At 51.3% G+C, this 21,981-nt stretch overlaps 7 protein-coding genes across 7 annotated transcripts; 5 read left to right on the top strand and 2 right to left on the bottom strand.

Annotated features, from left to right (window-relative positions):
• Positions 1 to 287: 287 nt before the first annotated feature.
• A1O5_10685 (uncharacterized protein) lies at positions 288 to 1,955 on the top strand (the record flags this gene model as incomplete). The annotated part of the gene is made up of 1 exon (XM_007751261.1): positions 288 to 1,955. One exon carries the CDS (start codon positions 288 to 290, stop codon positions 1,953 to 1,955), a length of 1,668 nt encoding a protein of 555 aa, XP_007749451.1.
• A 637-nt stretch (positions 1,956 to 2,592) lies between these two features.
• Positions 2,593 to 10,094, bottom strand: A1O5_10684 (uncharacterized protein; the record flags this gene model as incomplete). Its single annotated transcript, XM_007751260.1, has 8 exons — positions 2,593 to 4,635; positions 4,722 to 5,012; positions 5,084 to 6,018; positions 6,068 to 6,453; positions 6,848 to 7,474; positions 7,548 to 9,100; positions 9,158 to 9,914; positions 9,979 to 10,094. 8 exons carry the CDS (start codon positions 10,092 to 10,094, stop codon positions 2,593 to 2,595), a joined length of 6,708 nt encoding a protein of 2,235 aa, XP_007749450.1.
• Positions 10,095 to 11,037: 943 nt separating this feature from the next.
• Positions 11,038 to 11,655, top strand: A1O5_10683 (C-8 sterol isomerase; the record flags this gene model as incomplete). The annotated part of the gene is made up of 1 exon (XM_007751259.1): positions 11,038 to 11,655. One exon carries the CDS (start codon positions 11,038 to 11,040, stop codon positions 11,653 to 11,655), a length of 618 nt encoding a protein of 205 aa, XP_007749449.1.
• A 495-nt stretch (positions 11,656 to 12,150) lies between these two features.
• Positions 12,151 to 13,666, top strand: A1O5_10682 (uncharacterized protein; the record flags this gene model as incomplete). Its single annotated transcript, XM_007751258.1, has 2 exons — positions 12,151 to 12,426; positions 12,713 to 13,666. 2 exons carry the CDS (start codon positions 12,151 to 12,153, stop codon positions 13,664 to 13,666), a joined length of 1,230 nt encoding a protein of 409 aa, XP_007749448.1.
• A 1,070-nt stretch (positions 13,667 to 14,736) lies between these two features.
• Positions 14,737 to 15,978, top strand: A1O5_10681 (uncharacterized protein; the record flags this gene model as incomplete). Its single annotated transcript, XM_007751257.1, has 2 exons — positions 14,737 to 15,350; positions 15,426 to 15,978. The coding sequence occupies 2 exons, from the start codon at positions 14,737 to 14,739 to the stop codon at positions 15,976 to 15,978; spliced, it is 1,167 nt and encodes a 388-aa protein (XP_007749447.1).
• An 819-nt stretch (positions 15,979 to 16,797) lies between these two features.
• A1O5_10680 (uncharacterized protein) lies at positions 16,798 to 19,698 on the top strand (the record flags this gene model as incomplete). Its single annotated transcript, XM_007751256.1, has 1 exon — positions 16,798 to 19,698. One exon carries the CDS (start codon positions 16,798 to 16,800, stop codon positions 19,696 to 19,698), a length of 2,901 nt encoding a protein of 966 aa, XP_007749446.1.
• Positions 19,699 to 20,165: 467 nt separating this feature from the next.
• On the bottom strand, positions 20,166 to 20,958 carry A1O5_10679 (uncharacterized protein; the record flags this gene model as incomplete). The annotated part of the gene is made up of 2 exons (XM_007751255.1): positions 20,166 to 20,704; positions 20,757 to 20,958. 2 exons carry the CDS (start codon positions 20,956 to 20,958, stop codon positions 20,166 to 20,168), a joined length of 741 nt encoding a protein of 246 aa, XP_007749445.1.
• Between the last annotated feature and the right edge of the window lie 1,023 nt (positions 20,959 to 21,981).

The following is a 21,981-nucleotide window of genomic DNA, read 5'->3' as shown; positions in this document are numbered from 1 at the left end:
GCACACAATCACATGTTTGTCACTTTTGAGGCACAAATCCACCGTCCAAGTCTCACAGCCTTGCGTGTGACGTAACAGGGTTCAGCCTCGTCAGGCGTGCCACCAGTCGCCACTATTTACCTCCAAACCTGGACTGACGAAAGTATGATGCCCTTTATATGGATTGATAGACAGCTATTGAGAGCTCTCAACGTGCTGAGCTTTGTTCATCCATTCGGGTTCCACGCAAAGCCGAAGAAATTCCAACTTGGTCACACGCCGTGCGCTGGAAGCATTGCTCCAGAACAATGCCAGCAGTATCCCGACCTGGTAGAAAGAAGCGCTGGCATCACAAAGACTTCAACGGCTGCATAAAGTGCAAACAGAGGCGCGTCAAGTGTGGGTCAGAAAAGCCAGCCTGTGTAAGATGCCAGAAATCGGGAGTCGTCTGTCCTGGATATCAACCGCGAAAAGCCCGCATTTTTGAGTTCAGGCCCAAGCACAGCTTCCAATACGACGAGGACAGGGCCAACTACGAGTATTTCCTCACAACTGGGTCGAAAGTCGTGGCACTGTCCCAAGCAACTTCTCAGCCTTTCTGGGCCAGGCTCGTCCCGCAGCTCGCCGAGAGTAATGCCGTTATCAGACATTGCCTGATCGCCCTCGGCGCGCTCTTACGGCCTTTACATGTAAAATCATCTTCTCAAAGGCGCGAGCTGCTTTGTATACCACAAGCTGCTGCCAAGCACTCAGCATCAGCAATGCATCAATTGAGGTGGGCGGCCCCCGGATCTCTATCGCCAGAGATATCTATCGCATGCTGTCTCGTCTTCGCCGAACTCGACAAGTGGATGGAGAAGGAGACGTCTCCTGTACTTCAAATCATGTCAGCATACCGTCTTCTGAAAGAGAAAAGTATAGCCACCGTGCCAGTTTCAAACACAACCAAGGACGGGTTCCAGCAACTGTTCGAACCGATGGTTGATGAATTACTCGTCGATGCATGTAGTTCTTCGGACAATTTTCCAACCCTGGCTTCTGGGCTGATGTCAAACTATCAGCTTGCCAACGGGCTAGACAGAGTCAATTCTATCACAACTTATATGGATGCCCTTTATGGCGTTGCGTCACTCCTAAAAGCGGTTTTCCGCTCAACCTGCCCTTACATCGTCGCCACCGTGGCCGAGATGGATAAGATCTCGTCCACAATGGACACAGTCGGCCACAAATTGCAACATCTTCATTGTAGGAGCGACCTTCCGGTGGAATATAGACTTCTCCAGGTCCACCACCGGGTTGCCCGCATCATGTTCTACACGCTGGGACGAAACGATGAATGGATATATGACCTTTTCCATCGCGACTTCTGCTTCATCGTCGAACAAACGGCGCAGCTCATGACATCCTTGAGGTGCACGCCACCAATGATAATGGGACAAACTACCTTTACACCAACTTTGGGCTTGATTCCACCTCTGTTCTTGGTAGCAACCAAGTGCCGCGACTCGCACATTCGCCGACAAGCATTGCAAATGCTCCACACCGTATTGCGGAATGAAAGGGCCTGGACAAGTTGCATGGCAGCTACGATCAGCCGATTTGTGATTCAGGAAGAGCTTCGGTCGTGCGTGACACCACAGACCGTTGAAACCCTCCGGGAGAAGTCAATTATTCTCCAGCGCCCTCAACAGAGGATCAAATTGGACGAAGTGGAGTTCTCTAACCACGAAAACAAGATATACCTGGCATACACGGTTTGCTCCAAAGCCGCCAACGGTTCTGCGGGTAGAAAGTGCATTGCATGCATACCCTATTTGTCTCACCCTTCCGTCGAGAAGAACAGCACGGCGACATGTCAAATGTCAAGAAAAGTCCTGCGACACTGTGGATATACAGGGATTATTCTGTTCTCGCCGCAGATTGATTGCCATTGCATTCAATGCGACGTCTACAGTGGCGCGGAACAGGTTGGATAAAACATTGGCAAATGGTTCGAGAGAAGCCCTAATTAAACTCAAAGCTTGCTTCCCTTTCCAGCGGCCGGGTTTTCTTCGAGATTTCTCGGTCCGCAAGAAGAGAGGATGGCGGAACTCGAGTGAGTGAAGACTCGTGCTGAGACCGACATGTACTGATGTACTGTCCCGACCATGGTGGTAGGTTTGGAAAAGTACGTCGCCGCCGGATTTCCGGGGGTCAAGGCTCCAGATACGAGGCATTGAGTGAGGCATTCTTGTCCTGAACCGCTGCATACGTGGGGAGAGCGAGACACAAACTATCTGAAAGCTGACTTTGGGTATTCAAGGGAGCAAGGCTCCCTACTATCGAAGGAAGTATAAGGGCACTATGGCACTATCCTCGCGTACACATACTAGGCCGAACAATGCAGGTATGGAAACAAGGAACACTCGTTAACTGCACGTCGAATACGTATCCCTGTCACCTCCGTCACCGCCTCTCTATTTGCACAGTTGTCGGTACCCCTTCGCTCGGACAGTGGTATCGCTATGCCCTCGGCTTTTCGATGGCTCATGTCCTATGGCTAGGGAAGTAGCATTCCTCGGTAGCGTCCGTCAGTCATGGCTCGCGATTTGAGAGCTGCCTTAACAATATCGCTTAGACCAACATGACATGCTCCTCTGGCGAATGCGCAGAGAGTGCTTCGCCGTGCATGATGCCATGGACGTAGCACTCGCCAACCACCTGGTAGTGGCGATTGTGGCCGTCGTCGCGCTTGCGAAGCAGAAAGGGCACCGCACAGCCGTGGAAGACGGCAACGACGTCTTCCTCGTGAGCGGTCCGGGGAACAATGCCCACTCGCTGCCCCCGAGTGGTGCAGGCCACGGCGGGCGAGAGGATCTCGGCAAAATCCATGGCGGTATTCAAATACGGCCACAGCTGTTGCAGCAGGATCTCGAGCTGGCGCAACGGGAGCGGGTTGGTGGCGTTGACGCGGATCTTGCGCTGCTCCCGTTTCCAGCTGTCGTCTTGGCCTTCTTCAAACTCCAGATAGTCGGCCATGGCTCGAAAGGATGCGCGCCCGGCGTCGTCGCCCCAGTCGCCCTTGGTGGGCTTGGTCGCGGCTCCAATCGGCACTTTCCACTTGAGATTTTGACGCTCTTCGGCCGTGTCGACGCGCAGATCATCGATGAAAGCAAATATTTCGCCAAGGTAACGTCTCATATCGGTCGTGCTCGTCCACTTTCCAATCTTGGCGACCGAGTCGACAACTTGACCTCGAACAGATAAGATGTCTTCGGATATCTGCATTTCAGCAGTCTTGTCTGTCCCCGCGCGAAAGTGACCGGCGCCGGTCCAGTTTGACATCGTCTCTGGATATGCTGTTGGCGACGCCCAGCTCGGGATCCACGACGGGAGACTGGATTTTCCAGGAGTGGCTGAAAGCCTCGCTTGGTACAAAAGGTCTATGCCCCGACCTTGCTCCTCCACGAATACTTTGGCGTACTGCAAGACGACATCTTTGAAACGAGACTTGTAGTCCGGACTGAAGCCCTTGGTGGTTCCATCTTTGGCCAGACTCAGCAGCGCGAAGAGCTTATCGCGTCTACTAGTCGATTCAGTCAGCTTGAACACCCGGAGAAGGGTGTGCAAGTCTTGTCGGGCCTCGGGGCCTCCCTCCTCGTACGAGGTCTTGAATTCTCCCAGACTTACGATGGCGGTTTGATGGCCATTTTTGGGAAAGACGACCGAAAGTTGCGAGTCGGAAGCTTGGTCATCACAGTATTTGGCGGCCTCATAGAACTGCCTCCACGGAATCCGGTCGTCGCCGCAGACCAGAGTCAATTGGGAGGCAAGAATGACCTCTTGAACAATCCACACCCGGCGAAACCATTTTCTTCTAAAGAGTTTGCTGATTGCCACCCACGACGAGTCTTCCACCGGCGGAATCTCATCTGACCCCAGTGACTGAGAGCCCTCCTCCTCTGCGTCAAAGCTCGCGGAGATCTTGCGTAAGGCTTCCATGGCTAGACTGCTCTCGGAATCTCCCTGTCCCAACCATGCATACACATGAACCGCCGATCTGAAGATATCCTGCATCAGACGCACCTGACGTTCTTTCTCATCGTTATCGTTCTGATTGATGCTTATCGCATCTGCCCAGATATCAATCGATCGGTCGGTTCTTCGGATCTGCCGAAGACCAAGGTACAAAGATAAGGTCAACGGGATACCCCCTTCCTTAGTTTTCAACGTGAACTGTTGCAGCTTGCTGCCCCATGCGTACGATATGGCCAAGTATTTCGGACTGTCGTCCAATGATACGTGTTGAAGCGTTCCGCTGAGTTCCTGATTTCCATGTCCTGCGGAGAGCCGAAGGAGCCGTATAAACCTTTCATGCTTGAGGGGCTTCCACCTGTACAAGGGATTTTCTGTGGGTTGAGTATAGCCACTTGCCTGAAGAGTCAATAGAATGTCCCTATCCGCCCCTCCTGCTTGTCCTGTAAACAATATATGGGGCCGGGCTCTCTCGATGTTGGCCGTGTATGAACTTGTCACATGAAAATCAATGCGACCAGCGCTGTACAGTCTCCATGGGTCGACGAAAAATGAAATGCCGGGAATCACATTAATGTCGTGAATTCTGATTAGAACAAAGACATCATCTGGAGGTAATTTTGATATTTTGTGTTTTCGGGCCTGTTTGGTGGCTCTGAATTAGCATACATGTGTGAACAGTGCTGTTTCAGCGGTGCAACCCATGCACATGGATCCGGGAAACCTACTAGGTCAACCTTGGCCGAGCTCATGGTAAACTTCGAGTGAAGGCCTCCAGCACTGGTTTGAACCTCGATGTGATAAACCGGCCGGTGGTCCCTCCACGCTTCAGCGGCCTTGTATGAACTTCGAATAAGTAGTTCCGTCAATGGCCTTGTGTCACCATCGACTGTGAAGGTTGTGGTCTCTTCGATAGAATTTTCGAAAGGAGTATGGTTCAACTGCCTTCGCATGGTGCTCGTCCAATGCCGATCTGGCTGATATGCATCACCCAGAACGTCTTCGAGCAGTCGAGAGATCTATAAAATGACCGAGTCAGCACACAGTGTACGTATAGATCACCAAAAATATGCGCTTGCAGAATCCATACCTTTACTTCTCCCAACAACATCGGCTCAGGGTCAATACTATTGCCAGGTTCAAGCGCAATGTAAAGGACACGTTCTCCATTCTTCGTAATCTGTAGCCGTGCAGGGAGACTTCGTACGCCGCGAAGATTTCCCGTTCCGGAGTCGACCTGGGGAAGTTCCTCTGGAGTAGGTAGATATATGATGTCGTTCAGTCCAGTCAATCGAAGCCCCTTGCTTCTCTCCAGAACCCGATTCAACACCAGAAGTTTATCTGATCCCTGTTTTCTTCCTTTGGCTCTTACTGCAACCGAAGCTGCTCGAACAATTGATTCTGGTGACACTTGCTCGAGAAGATGTGCTGGAGCAAGGGATACAGGATCCTGTGGCCAGAACAGGGTTTCAGTGTGGCTTCGAAGTTCTTGTCCAGCGGTGTATTCGACAGTCTCTTCTCGCCGTTCCTGCTTTTTCATGCTCGAGATGCCTTGCGCAATTTCGTTTAGTGGTAACAAATAGTCCAGCTTTGGAGAAGCTTCAACTAGTGGACGGACAGCAGAAAAATCCTCCTTTGCGGAGGCAATGTAGAACTCCTTTTCAGTGTCATCCGGCATTGGCCTGACTTGAGAATCATCTATGTCTTTGTTACCAATTCTCGATAGACTCCCTTGCAGCTTCGCAGTTTCCTTTTGAGGACCAGTGATTTCCTTCTGCGCCAACTCAGCTGGCGTTGAGACATTTCCTCCATAAGGACTTGACTTGGATGGACTGGATGTTGAAGTTGACTTCGAACGGTCTTGGGCCGGAGATGTGCTGTGGCGCTTCCCGGATGTCATGGGCTTTCGACTTGCCTTCGTCCTGTCCGCGATACCCTCGAATGCTGAAGTGACTTCCTTGGACCGCTCAGGTGTTCGCGGAAAGAGACGATGTGTGGGAAGTGATGCTCCCGGTGTATCCTGATCTATCTGCACTTAGCAGTACAATGCCATATCTCTGAATCTCTGACGAACCATAGCTTTCCAGTTCTTGAATATCTACAAGGTGGACATCGTGTCCATCCAAGTAGTCTTTGATTTTCCTTGGGTCGCTGTACACCAGAATGACCCACAGTCGCATCTTTTCAGCTTCCGGTATCCCAAGGAATATTAACAGCTGTTCTGACAACTGTTCAAAGAGCTCTGGACTGAAAAAAGGCTCCTCTATATCTCGGTTTGTTAGGTATACGCGCAGAGAATCATCCTTGTTGACGGTTATCACTGCACGACTCTGACTAGATTCAATGGTTAAATCGCTTCCGGACACTGTCACAATCAATTCTGTTGCTATTTCATCCACGCCATAGACCTTCATCTCCCTCACCCTTTTCCATAACCACCTTTGACGATCTGGGATCAAACTGATTGGGATTGTTAGTAAAGGTCGGCCTGAAAAGAGTCAACAATCGACAATTCCATGTTGTCTTCCACCAGCGACCTGAATAGCAAAATAAATGGCACACTCAAAGCCCTTCGCTGATAGAACCGACGTGGCCTTCGTTGGTAATCAGCATCCCGTTTACCTTGGAAATAGAGGTACTCTCTCCTCTACCTGCGCAGCGACGTTCGATATGGCGACGATTTCGTTGTTGTTGAGCCTCTTTGGCTACATTGGATGCGGTGTGCATTTTGGGTCAGATGTATCACGTATTTTTCAATTCGGCTTGCAGGCAATGCTGTGAAGACATCCGCAAACATCACAACGACGTGGCAAAAAGGGGCTGGAAATAGATATTGAAGATGACGCCAACTTACCAAGCAATGAACCTCGCTTTTGCGCTCAGGGTGTCTGTATGATCTTTACAGAACCAAGGGTTTCCCGTGATTTCGACCTTTCGCCGCGCATTGCGAGAGAGAAAATGCTGATCGATTTCAAGGGTCCGAACTAGTTTCTCTAGCCTCTGTATTCCTCGTCCTGGCAACGCAAGTAAGGGGATTTTGCCGCTCAGTTTGCGGGTGAGACGTTGGTTATCTGCCACGAACCATTCATCCATCAGTGATAGAAAGGTTAGTTTCTCGGATCCCTTCTGCTTCACAGGGAAGATGGCACAGCCCCGAAGAGATCGAACCGAATCTAGTGCTTCTGCCGAGTCATCAAGCACCAGGAGCGTGTTGATCATTTGAAGAAGTCGGAATATATAATCAGGCTGGTCGTCGGAAGTAATGCGTCTTGCTTCGGCGACGAAAGTGTCCAAGCCTGCATTTTTGATGTCCAGAACCTGAGAGAAGAGCCTCGCATAACCTGGGTAAATATAGTCAAGACTGTGAATCCTCCTCAAAGAGTCCTGACCCTTCCATACGCAATCCTTGACGGCTGCCCAATGATAGGGACGCCCATTGCGAGGGGGGATATAGATGAGACTGTCTTGCATAAAAGCTTCTCTGCGAGTCAGCCAGTCAGTCAGTCAGCCAGCCAGCAACAGTTTTGAGGACCAGAGTTGGCTAAGCCACTCACTTGGTGGAGGGAAGATCTGTGTCGATGGTCTCCTGGATTTTGCCGTACAGCTGCAAATACCTCTCTGGCTGTCCCTTCTGTTTTATCGTCCTCAGGCATTGGAGATAGTGATTTACATCACATTTCATCGTAACGCCAAGCTGTTCCAGGAATGACCAAGAAGGGTTTGAAGAGTTTGGAATATCCAGCAATGGAAGCGCATCACTGCCTTCCACTCCACTCAGGTCTCCCGCGGGAAAAATTGTGTCCTTGAGAGAATAACGACTCCCGTTGATACAATCCACTTCGGTGGACATTAAACACTGGCGTAGAGCCTTCTTGGACAGTATCCAGTCCTGCGTGTAATTCAAGTCTTCGTCTGATCCGAGCCATTCCGAATACGTTTGCCAATGATCCCTTAAGAGCTGTAGGAACTGCCCGGAGGGTAGGCCTTCAATGATGCGTTTCATATCCTCTGACAGTTCAAATCCGTCGCCCATCATCCGGACTAGACGCGGGAACTCGCAGATTCGTAGCTGATCTTTCAACCAGTGCGTCCATTGGAGTTCACGCCCCGCTGTAGCAAGCCAGTAATCCTGATGTAGAACTGGGAAGGCAAACTTCCGACCATTCGGCGCGAAGGGACGAAGATAGACCTCTGACGCACGACGATACCCAGACCCTGTTGCGACCCAGAGATCTACATCATCAAGGTTGCTCCATCCAGCCGAAAATAGAAAGACCAGGTGATCCACCAAGTCACTCTGTTGAATCATAACAGAAGACATGGTGTGCAAACGCACAACGAAAGAGGATATTTCAGTTAGAGAAAAGGGTTTGGCACCTAGAGATGTGAACAGCCTGCTTCGCTCGGAATCGTTCTCAGCTTTTGGGCCAACGAAAAGCACCTCTGTGCCCTTCGGAACAAGTGTTGTATCGTTCGTTGGAAGGTAAAAGAGCTTGTCTTTGCTTTCAACGCGTGACGTCCACTCGCCATTACTTAGCGGTATTATCTTGAGGGTGGCCAATCGGTTCGGAGCCTTGTAATCATAAAGCCACAGGACATGGGCCAGCCTGGAAAACCACTGGGGCGATTGGTTCCGGAATTTCTTTTCCTCTTTTTCCATGAATATTTCCAAGTCGGTCAGAAAGTCGCCATACTCCAATTCTTTGATGCCAAGGTGCTCTAGTGTCTCAGACCGAAGATCTTTATAACGGCGCGACAGGTACCTTGGTTTTGTGAAGTCGGTTAGAACAAGCGGGGTGTCGTCGAGCCTGTAATACTCCCCGACATATACAAGACTCGGCGGTTCGTGCATCTCACCATCCTCACCTTCAAAGGACTCCTTTTCTTTGAGCTTTTCCTGGATTTCTCCTGCCACAGGTTGGAAGAAATCTCGAGTTTCGACCGGGAGAAATCTTGGCCAGGTGTAACGGAAGGATGTCGTGTTGAAATAGTTCACGGCATTTATAAATGCGCCTGAGACAAAGTCACGGATTTTGATATTCCAGGCGGACGACGCGTCGATATCCTCGCGATTGGCGATGAGGACAAAGTTTGCTTGGATTGCAAACTGTATGCGGTTAGCATTCAAACAGCCCTTCGAGATCAATCGTGTTGGAATGCTCACAGTGAATCCGTACTCTCGGATGGGTAGAAAGGCATATACCGGCTGTGATTTTGCCACTTCAAACCCTGAGACTGGGAAGCCCAAAGACACTGAACATTCAGAGAGCCCGGGTCGCTTGGTCTCAAGTGGCATGCTAGGAATCTCATACTCGATGATCTTGTAACGCAGCATCTCTTGATCGTCCTCTTCTATGATGAGATCATAAAGCGTGTCGCTAATTCTTTCTTGTCGCCGCGCGAGAGTTCTGGCGTGCTCGACCTTTCTGTGTAGCTCTATCCTCTCTACTTTCCTCAGAAAGGGCAAAAGGGCCGGGTCAAACTCCATCACTTTCTCGATTTCGGCCCTGTTGCATTGCCAGAGGTGGAGGTATATGGTCGAATACCCGTCAAGCAGGCTGACGGGAAATTCGTCTGCCCACTCTGGTGCAATCATCCCAAGCTTTTTCTTCTTGTCGAATTTGAAGGAATACGCGCGTGAAGCAATCCACACGGTGTCTGCCACTTTGAATACAGCCTTGAACCCCAGTCCTTTCTCACCGGTCGTATCGGACGAACCGGCTTTGTTGCTTGCTCCAGCGCTACAGACTGCCTTGACATCTTTGTCGGTGAAGCCCACTTCATTAGAGTCAATGCGAAAGCTCTCTTCTGTGCAAGTGAGCTTCAGGGTCGGTGTGGGGTGTTCATAGTTGTTGTCATCAGCGTTTTGTAGGATTTCGAGGAGAAAATGGGTTGACTCTCGGTAGAGCTGTGTTGCTACACTGGGCTGCGTTCAGTATCACCCCCCTCTCACAGCGACGAGCCATTTGTCGAGGGCAACTGTACATGTTGAGTAGATTTTCTAGTTCATCAGTCCGACGGTCTGGATTGTCGACATTCAGACTCGCTCTTATCTCCTCAATGTGACGCCTCGCCGCGCTACGGTCAGCCGAAGATGCCATGGTTGCCTATTTTGTCACCGAGGAGCCACCCACATTTGACAGCTGGGGTGTAACGGGACTCAATCCACTCGAAGTCACTTATCTCTAGAAGTTTCATGGGGAAAAAAAAAAGCGGAATTTCTTGATATGCCGGACTCTGGAAAGGCCGGGTCTGAAGGACTAGGCTGTGCATATGCGAGCCCGCTGCTTCCGCGTTGCGCTGTCAAGCAGGCCACGTGGGGCCACTGAAGCTGGTCAAATAGCCGTGGAAAATAATGGGAAATGTTTACTCGGTATTGTGATCGAGAGATTGTACCGTGTATAGCGCTTGCGTTTCCTTGACCTCTTCCATGATGCTGGCACTGTGTACTGGGTAGGAGTCTTTGCTTCGGCGCAAATAATCCGTTAACGGGCGCTCGTCTCTCGGCGAATCTGAATCGAAGCCGTCTGGCTGGCGTGGTCTTGCTCAACGCCTCTCCGGTCTGTACCGAGTAAGTTGAACCCTTTCTCAACTTCCTCCTCCCAAGAGCGAGGTCAAAATTAATGGCCAGCTTGATAGTTACAGCCTTTGTTTCATATTTTTGGCCTTGGCTTGGCGGACTCGGCTTGTCGGTTTCTTCCTTCCACGGAACGAGACTTTCCGGATCACGCCTCCAATCAATATGTGTGTCGCTGCGATTTGGGTTAATCCTCTACACCCTATCGTCCTTTGCTTATCCCGACGCTCTGGCTAGACAGTTAATATCCCTCAGACTCAACCTTCACAATCAACTGAGGAAGGATAGAAATGGGTTCCGTAGGGCAAGGGAAATCCCCCGTTCCTTGGAAATTGTCCATTGGGCTGCTCATCGTCGCCCTGTGCACAAGCCTGTACACTTGGGCAGATTCCGTCAAGGTACAGAGGTGATGATCCATCTCGTCGTTGTGTCTGCTAACTCCCATCACACCGCAGTCCAAATGGTACATGTTTGACCCTGTGGAGCTGCAGAAGCTAGTCGACGAAAGCCTAGAACGCTATCCTACTTCAACGGCGGGAGTAGTGCACCATATTGTCACAAAGCTTCGGGAACAACATGGATCAGCTTTGATCAGCGAGGATCCGTTCCCCCATGCTGCCCAGAACAGCACCGAGATTTCACCCATCTCAGCCTACCCGTCGCAATGGGTCTTCAACAATGCCGGGGGTGCAATGGGAAGCATGTACATTATTCATGCAAGCATAACCGAGTATCTGATCATCTTCGGCACGGCTCTTGGGACTGAAGGCCACACTGGCCGACATACAGCAGACGACTACTTTTTCATCCTCGAGGGCGAGCAGTGGGCGTATCCAGCACATTCACTGGCCCTCGAACGCTACCCGCAAGGAAGCATGCACCATCTTCGCAGGGGCAATGTCAAGCAGTACAAAATGCATCGCGGGTGTTTTGCTCTTGAACTTGCTCAAGGTTGGATTCCACCTATGCTTCCATTTGGGCTGGCAGATACCATGTTCTCCACGTTGGATTTCCCTACATTTGCCAATACAGTGTGGTTGACGGCACAAAAGATGGTGGGTTGTCTCCTGGCGGGCAAGATCTAGATCGAGAGCCGGGGAAACCCCCCCCCCCCCCGCAACAAAAAAAACATTTTCAGAACGGCGCCTCTGTCTTGCGTGGACCTGGGACGGACGACACGACAACGATACCATCGTTCCTTGTCTCGACAGGTTCTGAGTTGCCCTCATATTCAGTCCCAGCTGCCACGAATTCGATAGTCCGCGCTTTCTCCAACAGGTTCCCGTCGATCCAACATTTGTTTCATCTCGTACGATTCGATAATCTCAAACACCTCATACCCTTGGGGCGCACCTCTAGTCTCGTGGACGAATGCACTCTTAGCGCCGCGAAGGTGATTGATGGGATGAGAGTATAGCTTTGTGAATTGACAAGTCAGAAACAAGGATTTCGGTCGCCTTTTTGCGGACAACCACCGACGAACCGGCGCAATATCACACAGAGCACACTCATCACCCGATAGACCATGTATATCCAGGAAGTCCATATTGTCATCGACTCACATGTGTACCAGCCCGCGTATGGCCCACCACCATGGAGGAGATATGGGAATTGGTAGCCGCAATGACAACATCCAGAAGGTCATTTTGACTCCGCATCCACTCTTTATGCTATTTCCCCTACAATATCTAGCTGGTGGTCTGCCCATGATCTCAGCCAGCATTGCACATACAAAGACTGCAGCAAGCTGTCGTATTGGTCGGCGACTCTGTGAGGCGCCAAAGCAGGGGATTTACGAGACACCTGTGCAAGCGTGCACTGCCCGAACCAAGCAAGTTACAAGAGCAGCCCAGTATGTGAGCCAGCCATCGACAGGACCTACCACACGTGTGCTAGAAGGGAAATGAATTGCCCTGTACGCCCTGGTGCGTAGATAGATGATGTGCAACAGCGAAATTGGCATTAGCCCCCACCACAACCTCCGCACAAGCCGCAATCTCGCAACTGCACCAAGAATCTCGTCTTCCCCACCAATCATTGCCGCCTCAACCACCATGTCCTTTACGAGTACTTGGACTTCAGCTTCACTTCAGGCTTCTTGCCAATCTAGACTCTTGAAGGAGGTGCTACTTGTTTGTGCAGAAGGAACGGAGATACGACGTTGCTTTTGCTCCGTCTAATGTTGACAATCTGGCTTCAAACTCCACCACCCTGCCGGGCATCGGTTACCATATTGCCCACTACCTCAACTCCCCGGACCTGATGTTCTTGCAAGAAATTCAAGACAACAGCGGCCCCATGGACGACGGCGTCGTCGCCGCGAATGTCACGCTAGAGATGCTCGTGGCGGCGATCAAAGACGTTGGCGGAGTGTCCTATAATTACCTCGACATTGACCCTATCAATGACCAAGACGGTGGTCAACCTGGCGGCAACATCCGTGTCGCCTACCTCTACAATCCAGCTGTCCTAAACCTCAAGAATCCCAACCCAGGCTCCTCCCTTCACGCCAATGAAGTGCTCCCAGGCCCTTCATTGAAGTACAACCCAGGCCGCATCGATCCCACGAATCCAGCGTGGCAGGACAGCCGCAAACCACTCGCCGCACAGTGGGAAACAGTCCGAGATAAATCTACCCTGTTCACTGTGGTCGTGCACTTCACATCCAAAGGCGGCAGCTCCTCAATTGAAGGTGACCCGCGCCCACCCGTTAACCTTGGCGTAGACCAGCGCACAGCCCAAGCAAATGTGACTGGGACCTTCGTCGCTCAGATCTTGGCTCAAGATCCCCAGGCCGCCGTCATCGTCGCAGGAGACTTCAACGAAGACACATTCGTCGAGCCTCTGGAGATGTTCACCGCGGTCTCTGGGCTCGTGGATTTGGACGACGCTGCGGGTATTGCGCCTACCGAGCGGTACACATATGTTTTTGACATGAGCTGCGAGGAACTGGACCACATATTCGTGAGCCCCAAGATTGCGGGCACCCCTGGGGGAAGGCCAGATCTCAAGCATATGCATGTGAACACGTGGGTGACATATGCAGATCAGAGGTCGGATCATGATCCAAGTGTGGCGAGCTTGAATATTTGCTAGACCCCACAAGTTTGCTTTGGTTACAAGTCGGCTACTCTCGAGGCATGGGATTTTTTTTTTTTTTTTGCCAATTTCTTTAAAACCTTGCATGTCCACCACAGACATGGGATCCTTCCAGCGATTCTGCGACCGAATGAATATGAAGTGGCGGCTTTGATAGCATTCAGATTGAACGAACAAAGCACTACTTAGACAGGTAGGTGATGTGGGTGAAAAGTACTCAATAAAGTCGAAGAAGTAAATGTAGCTATCAATATGGGATGAATGACAGAGCACCGCTATCTTCAAAGGTGATCAATGTGTTTATTTTAAATCAAAGGCAACTTTGGATCTAATAGTGAATCACTTTCCTCATTTTAGGCCGTGGACTTATTTCTGGATCTGGTGAGGCTGGTGAGGCTGGCTCGGCCGATTCCTGCCTCAACTGCCTGTCCGTACGCTTGAACCTCGAAAGAAGTAGCCTGCCAAGCCATACCTCGTACCTTGCTCGTACAAGGCTGCGCACAGTCTGAAGCCCCCCTGAAGCCCCCCTTGAGCCCCCCTAGACGAGAAGTCCTCGTAAACCTATCCTGAAACAGCCCTTTCTGTGTTATCAGACAAAGTGCCCCTTCCGTCAGGCGCCCAGTTTCAACGATCACTTGACAGTATCAGCAAAGCAGAAAACTAAGCGCACTTCCCTTCGTTTTCACCCTCCATCTTTCAACTACACTTCTTCTGTTCGCCCTTGGTTCCGGATCTATGGAGCTTCAGTGGACCCTTGTACTATCTGGTCTCGGCCTTTTGCTGCTCGTCTATTTATACCACGTGAATAGGGCAATATCAACGATTCCGCAAGAAGTTGAGACGCTAGCGGGCAAGCCCTGGACAAAAGAAGTAGTGCAAAGTGCATACGAGAAGTGCCGCAGAGAAAGGCCGGATTTCAAGAAGTTTCTCCCACCAAAGCAAAACAGACGATATGTCGTGTTTGGGGGATCAGGTAACTACTGTTCTTGCTGATAAATCAAGCTCTGGGCCTCGAGATCTGACGACTTGAAGGTCTTGTCGGCGGCTGGATCGTTGAGCATCTGATCATGCGAGGTGAAAGCCCTTCGGCAATACGAATCGCGGACCTCCAAGCTCCTCGACGAGAACTAGCACTTAAATGCCACGTGCCATTCTTGAAGGCCGATGCCACCGATCCGGCCTCCGTAGCCAACGTCTTTACCACTCCCTGGCTGGTCGAACACGCGAAGTTGCCCCTAACGGTCTTTCATACCGCCGCCTACATCCACGCCGGCTATCGCAAGGCAGATTTCCTCGACAAATACATGAAAGTCAACGTCGAAGGCACGGAGAACGTGCTCAAAGCAGCGAAAGTGGCAGGTTGTGACGTCTTCATCGCAACCTCCTCGTGTAGCGTGGCCATTAAACCTCTCGATTTCTTCGTTCCCCCGTGGGAGAAGCACCCGAGGAACTTTGTTCAATTCTCGGACAATGGCGACCCGCCACCACTGAAATTAGAGAACTTCGCAGGTTGTTATGCCTATACGAAGGCCTTGGCGGAGAAATTGGTCAGGGACGCGGACAGCAAGAAAGACTCGTTTAGAACCGGCGCTATCAGACCCGGGCACACGATCTACGGCCACGGGGACAGCAACAGGAACTCAGTGGTGTTTGATTACTTACGGCGCGGAGGACTCCAAACGTTAGTCCACCTCTCATCTCATTCACTCCTCCGCACAATGTCCAGCGGGCGCTGATACTGTGATGCTCACAACAGATGGCTTACCCCTTTCATCCTGCAATACGTCTCCGCGCAGAATGTCTCTCTCGCCCATCTTCTGTACGAAGCTCGCCTACTCGCCGGCGACGACATCGGGGGCAACGCCTACGCGGTGTGCGATCCGGGCCCACCATTCCGCTACAGTGACCTGTACCGAATGGCCTCAACCCTCGCACACCCCAGCACGCCCATGAGGTGGCCGAAGGTGCCACCTCTCCCACTCATCCTCATCTCCTATCTTGTTGAGGGATACACGCTCCTGCAACGCCGTTACCTGGGTTTCTTGCCCGAGGTCACAAACTTTGATCTCTCGATGCTTCAACGGGCCATGTTCAATTACTCAACTCTGGTCATCATCTACGATGATTCGCGCGCCAGGAAGGAGTTAGGGTACAACCCGGGCCACGACACGCTGGAGGGCATCTGCTTGCATATGCTCGAGTGGAACGAGAACGTCGAGGCGAGTCTAAAAGCCCAAGATGAGGTGCAGGAGAAGGCGACTGTTCTGGAGAAGAACATTCCCGTAGCCTCCAAGGGTGTCGCGGCGTGAGCAGACAGATAGACCCCTAAGAATTGGCTGGTGGTAACGGCCAAGCCGGGTTCAAAAATAAGTGGCACAGTCTGCCACGAATTTGTGCTTCGAGAGTGCTAGATAACGTCAAAGCGACCGCTATATCTAGTATAACTGACAGTATAGGATGAATGACAGAGGGCCACTATTTTCACGGTAAACGCAATACTCATTACCAACGAAGGCCGCCTCCGTTGTAATAGCGAAGGACTTTTGAGTGTGCTCCTTATTTGTCAATCTCGCCTGCGGAATTTACACCCTGTCGAAATGACCAGCGAAAGGAAATGGAGGATCGAAAGCCCTGTAGTCACGAATCCTGGTGGGCCCATCAAGGAAGATTTTCCTCTAGCGCATGAGCCACGACTCACAGTTGAGTAGTTCTCAAAAATGTAAACGGGAACGGAAAATGCTTTGTCACATGCTTCAGCCTCGGGCGGAAAATCCCTTGTCTTTGCGCGAAAGGATGAGTGGAAACTGCTCTGAACTCATGTGCGACTCACCCCGACCGTGCCGCTTTTTATAACAACTCACCCTCCCTCCCATACCTTGTCTCAGATAAATCAGACCCTTGTGGCTATGTGACCACCTGAGGGAAGGCAAAGCAAAGGGGGGGTTTCTGATTGAGAGACAACCAGCTAGTTGATTAGTCAGCGTTTTCGACTTTGCCTTTTTAGTTACCTGCTGCCCGCGTCCTTGCACGTCACAAGTCCATGGTAATAGTGTCTGGGACTTTCCAGCTTTGTTCTTTAGCAGTATGGAAATATCCCAGGTAGTCATTAGCATCAGCACTGTAGCCATATGGATACATCGCTCGACAGCTGGACATCCAGTGGTGAAGCTAGTGGTGGTCGTTATGATGCGGCCGAAGAAAGACCTGATTCGGATAGCGATGAAGATGATATCGATGAACAAGGCCATCCCGACTCCTTTGACAGTCTAAACACTCGACAGCTGCGCTCTAGGACGAAGTCCGGAGCTCCTGATAGGGTTTACGGTGGAGACAACCAGGATGACGATGAGGATCTGGACGACGCCGGGGCTGACTTGTTTGACATTGGCGTGTGGGACGCCATGGGCGTATTGCACAGTGAAACGGTGCGCTACCACGACCGCTGCAGATACTGCTCAACCATCCAGTTCCGAGAATTTGTATGTGGCGAGACCCCTTACGAGACAGGCCGTGACGGCACCGGTAAGGTCCATGAACTTCAGCTCCGAATCCAGGATTTCAGCCAGAAGGTCAAATGCTGGCTGTGTCGCTTCCTTTTCCGCATCTGCGTCCGCGCCATGACCAGAGACACCTTCAGGCAATGCTGGCAAGACGAGGCGGTCCTGGTTTTGAAGCAGGCGCCTGGGCTCCTTGCACATCGACTAATGATATCAAGCAGCGACCAGGGCTGCTGCAAAATCGAACTTCTCGAGAGCCGTGACTCAAAAGACGTACCCACTGTCCTGAAGCGCTACTACGAGCATGGACTAGATGACTTCCTCATAACATGCCAGGATCGGAACGAGGGATCGTCAGCATCATCGAGAACAGTAAACGAGGTCTTGACGACTGCACTGCATGATGGCTTCCTCGACTATGAAATGCTGCTATCTTGGGTTTGCTGTTGCGAAAAAGAGCACGCCGAGACATGTAATTTGAAAGTCGAGCCGACCATGCGCGAGACGCTGTATCTTATCGACGTCGATAGTTTTGCCGTTGTTGAGGCAGAGCCTGGAAGTAGGTACGTCGCACTGAGCTACGTCCTTGGAGGTTACCAGCCAAGTATGAATAAAGACTCATGGCGACTCCCGAACCCTCTTCCTGAAGACGTTCCTCGGACCGTGTTAGATGCGATTTCGGTGGTTCAAAACATGGGCGAGAAGTATCTCTGGGTCGACATATACTGCATTCCGCAGGATCCCATCTTGCGCTATAATATCATCAGGGAGATGGATTATATTTACGACGGCGCCTTCATAACCATTTGTGCTCTCACAGGAGAGGACGCGGAGAGTGGTCTGTACGGCGTGAGCATCCCGTTTCGGAAGCCAAATCAGGTTGTCACGTCGACGAAGAGCCATGACTTCATGGCAATGCAGGTGCCACTCCTGTGGATAGAATTCGACGACACAGCTTGGGGCGGACGAGCTTGGACATTCCAGGAGGCGGCCCTATCCCGGCGGCGATTGTGCTTCTCGCGCGTGGGAGTATTCCTGATCTGCAAGGAGGAACTGTTCCACGGTCTGATAAAACTTCAAGGCCATTCCGAGAATCAAATTGCAATCCAAGTCGACAAGAAACAGATGGAAGACTTGCCGTTTGATATTGACCTCAACCATGTCCAGTGGGACTTTCGGGCATACTATCGAATAGCCACCGCGTTCTGTGGACGGAGACTTACGTATCAGTCTGATGCCGGAAATGCCATTGCGGGACCTTTGAATCGGATGAGCGTCTCTTCAAAAGTCGAGTTCGCCTACGGACTTCCAACTCAAGATCTCCTCAACGCATTGCTTTTCAATCGTCCCGGTCTTCCAAAGCGGTCATCTGCCACGAGAGACACCACTATGCTCAAAAGACGTCCTGGATTTCCTTCTTGGAGCTGGCTAGGGTGGCAAGGGAATTTGACCTACTCGTTCTGGCTTCGTGAGAGCAATATACTCTCAGTCTACAATCTCGTGGGAATCATGTCAACATATGAATACGCCGTGAGCGTGCGCCAATCGGCATCGATCAGGTTGGAAAATGCAGGTGGATCCGAAAACTCTTGCCTCGTGATATCTTCAGAGATGGCGCGGTTCCGCCTAGGTCGAGGGAGACGTAAAGAAAGGGAGAAAGTAGGTGATGGCTTTGACCGTCTTCGCTTGATAGCGGCACTATCTCCAGCACCGATAATGCGAGAGATCGATCCAGACTATTACTTGGTTGCAGGATTAGGCAATGAGACCTTTAACCTGATGGCTCATCCGAGTCAACGAAACGCAGTAAAGGCCGGGACCAAAATGTCAGGTGATTCCTCTGTTGGAGTGCTTTTGTCAGATCAGATTACGCCGAGCGGCAAAAGAGACGGTGAAGGCGAGACAGAAGAAATTGATCGCGGCGGTAGGTCGAGAAGAGGGGACGCTGTACGTCAGGATATTGAGATTGGTACACAAGAGACAGCCGACGAGGACGGTGACGATACCAGCTCCGCAGATTCCCTCTTGCCGAATGAAGGCGAACCAGAAATCGAACCGCCAATCTCTTTACAGCACCGTCAGCATGTTTGGCAAATGCTTGACGGGGATGGAAACGTTCTGCCCTGCTCTCGAGCCAGGCTTTTGTATGGTGATAAATTAGGCAACATTGCAAGTACCGAAGACCTGTGGCTTCCCGACGATGTCTCTTTGCAATTTGTGCGAGATGGCGAAAAGGAACTGGGGCTGGAGTTCATGCTCTTGCAACGCTGGGAGTCGGTTCCATTCGTCGTCGAACGTCTCCAACAGCGTGAAGAGAGAAAGGAGGTAAACGAGTGGTTTGGGCGTTTATATGACTTTGGAAGCGAGGTCTGGGCAATGGGAATTCGCAGGGTCAGAGATGGACTTGAGAAGGGAGGTGAACTTAACGGCTCGGCTGATCAAGGTGAGTGGGAACGGGTTTGTGTTGTTATGATGCCGTCAGAACAGTGGCTTGCTGCGAACCCCCAAAAAGCAACCGTCCGGGTATTTTAATGTGCTGTTAAAGCTGAGGGTACGCAGTGCTAAGGAGGACGCAATAGCTTTGGGACGCCAGAGAGAACAGCATGCAAAGAAGAATTCAAAGTTGCTATTTTAATAGTTTTATTGGGGAGCACAAGGCTGAGGAAAATATCAAGACGGAACCTAGTCCTCTCTCCCCCGTCTTTGGACGAATTTCCACAGGGTGCGATCATAGTGGAGGCGACAGCTACCGTGGCGTTGATCATAACACCTAATAAGATGGAGAAGTGGAAGGAAGAGGGGGACGTGTAGCTAGAAGTGACAAGCCAACAACATCATCAGAAGAGGTTGAGCAAAGGAGCAGCCCGACACAGAGACTGGCGAACGGATGATCGACTTGTCCCAGGTTTGATGTAAGCGCGGGATAGGGTCCCCTTCCAAGCTTTTGTTTCTTCATGGGAGCTCAAAATAAACAGGATCTCCCAAATTGTTCTGCGTTCTCACGCACCTATCGCCGTCAATGCTGATCTTGGCTGTGTGAAATGAACAACCGCATCAGGTCCATCAGCCACCGCGTCTAGTGTAACTTCTTGTTGCATGCGTCCCCATCTGGCGTCGCTGACGGCAAACTCTTGCAACGCTCCCGTCACGTCCAAGTCGAGTCTGAGCATCAGCCCCTGCAGAGCCTGCTCATACCACGGAATGTTCTCCTCGTTGTACAGCACCTGAGTCCCCACCACGTCAATAGGAACAATCCCCGGCTTGAATAGTCCCAGAACAAGTCCCGCAATCGCAGACTGGTTCGCGACGCCAATCATGGGGAAGGTATTGTCACCAGGCTGCAAGAGGACGTTTGGTACGGAACAGGTGCCGATTGAGGCGCCTGCGACGGACATGTTCATGTTGACTTTGCCCAGTTCAAAAGTCGGGAAAGACGGGTTCGGAATCGAGACCGTGCCTGGGATGTTGGATCCATTCGGGAGAGGAGGGTCGATGATGTCGAATGAAGTCACGTTGAAGCCTGCGAGGCCATTCAGTCCTGCAAGGTTTCGTGTCAGCGACCGGGTCTATCGGGGGAGAGGCTCGCCCACCTTGCAGAGTGATGATCTTGTCATAATCCACCGTGACGGAGGGGAGTCCACGTTTGTGCAACGCCCCAGACCCTTTCAAGAAGACGTGATACTCTTTAGTGAGAAGCGCCGTCTGCGTATACTTGTTGAATTCAGACATGTTGACAATCTGCACCGTCTGGTCGATCTGCACCTTTGTACCGTTGATGTCGTCTTTTGCCATGGTGGGGTAGGCAACATAGATGCTTTCGAGAGCGTCAAGATGCGACATTAAGCAGTCTAAAGACCAAAACACTTACATTGGCAGAATACATCTACCAGCATCGGGCACAATGCCTCATGAGCTTATCCTGGACTCGAGATTTCGCTCGATGGGCTTCCATGTTCAGTGACTCTTGCTTCAGCCTTCGTCCTAATGGCAATCTTGCCGATGAAGGGACGTCACCCAACCGGCAAAGACTGGCAGGGACGAGCTTGGGAGAAACGGAGCAGGACACCGGAAGGGGCAGATGAAGTCGGACGGCAGTGTCGACGCAATCCTTTCTCACTGTGGTCTCATATAGCTCACGTTTACAATTGACACCAGATGGGCATGGTATGACCTGGAAGTACAAACGCTGCAATGGCAAACGCATGCATGGCATTTCCATCCTGGAGGAATTTACCATAGCACCAGACCGGGAGCTGGATATGGTCTTCTTCATCTTGACATCCACCTCGGCCGATAGACGCTACGACGCAGCTCTCTTTTTGGTATGTTGGCTCATCCAATTCTAGCAGCTGATCTCAAGAGACGTATGGGAGGCGCTGTTGATTACAGAAGGCGAAATACGGGGTCCTAAACCTGAGATCTGTGTTGTATATCGATTAGTTGCTGGTGGGCCCAGGAAGCCTCCAAGATTGCCTAGAGCTGGCTTATTATTGTACCCGGCTCTACCTCGCTATTATTAGGCAGGTGCCCAGAGCTAGCCAGAGGTGTCCGAAGTGCCCACCAGTTGTACCCAGTATACCTTAATTAACTCCCTCGCTGCTCGATACGGGCTCCCGGGCTTTATTACTCCTCGGCTTTGTAATTTTCCTTTCACCCGCTATTGTAATAACATCGCCTATATTATCTAGAGATAGTCAGACCGCCTGCGGCATCGAGGTCTTCTCGCGCCTAATTCCTCTGGCGACTGAATTCCTTCAACCATTTACTCTCTCACACAACGCGCAAGCCACCGAAATGATAGCGAGGAAAGTGACA

This window comes from Cladophialophora psammophila (genome assembly GCF_000585535.1).
Source record: "Cladophialophora psammophila CBS 110553 chromosome Unknown aczJe-supercont1.21, whole genome shotgun sequence".
Lineage (NCBI taxonomy): Eukaryota > Fungi > Ascomycota > Eurotiomycetes > Chaetothyriales > Herpotrichiellaceae > Cladophialophora > Cladophialophora psammophila.
This window is presented reverse-complemented; position numbering and strand designations above follow the sequence as displayed.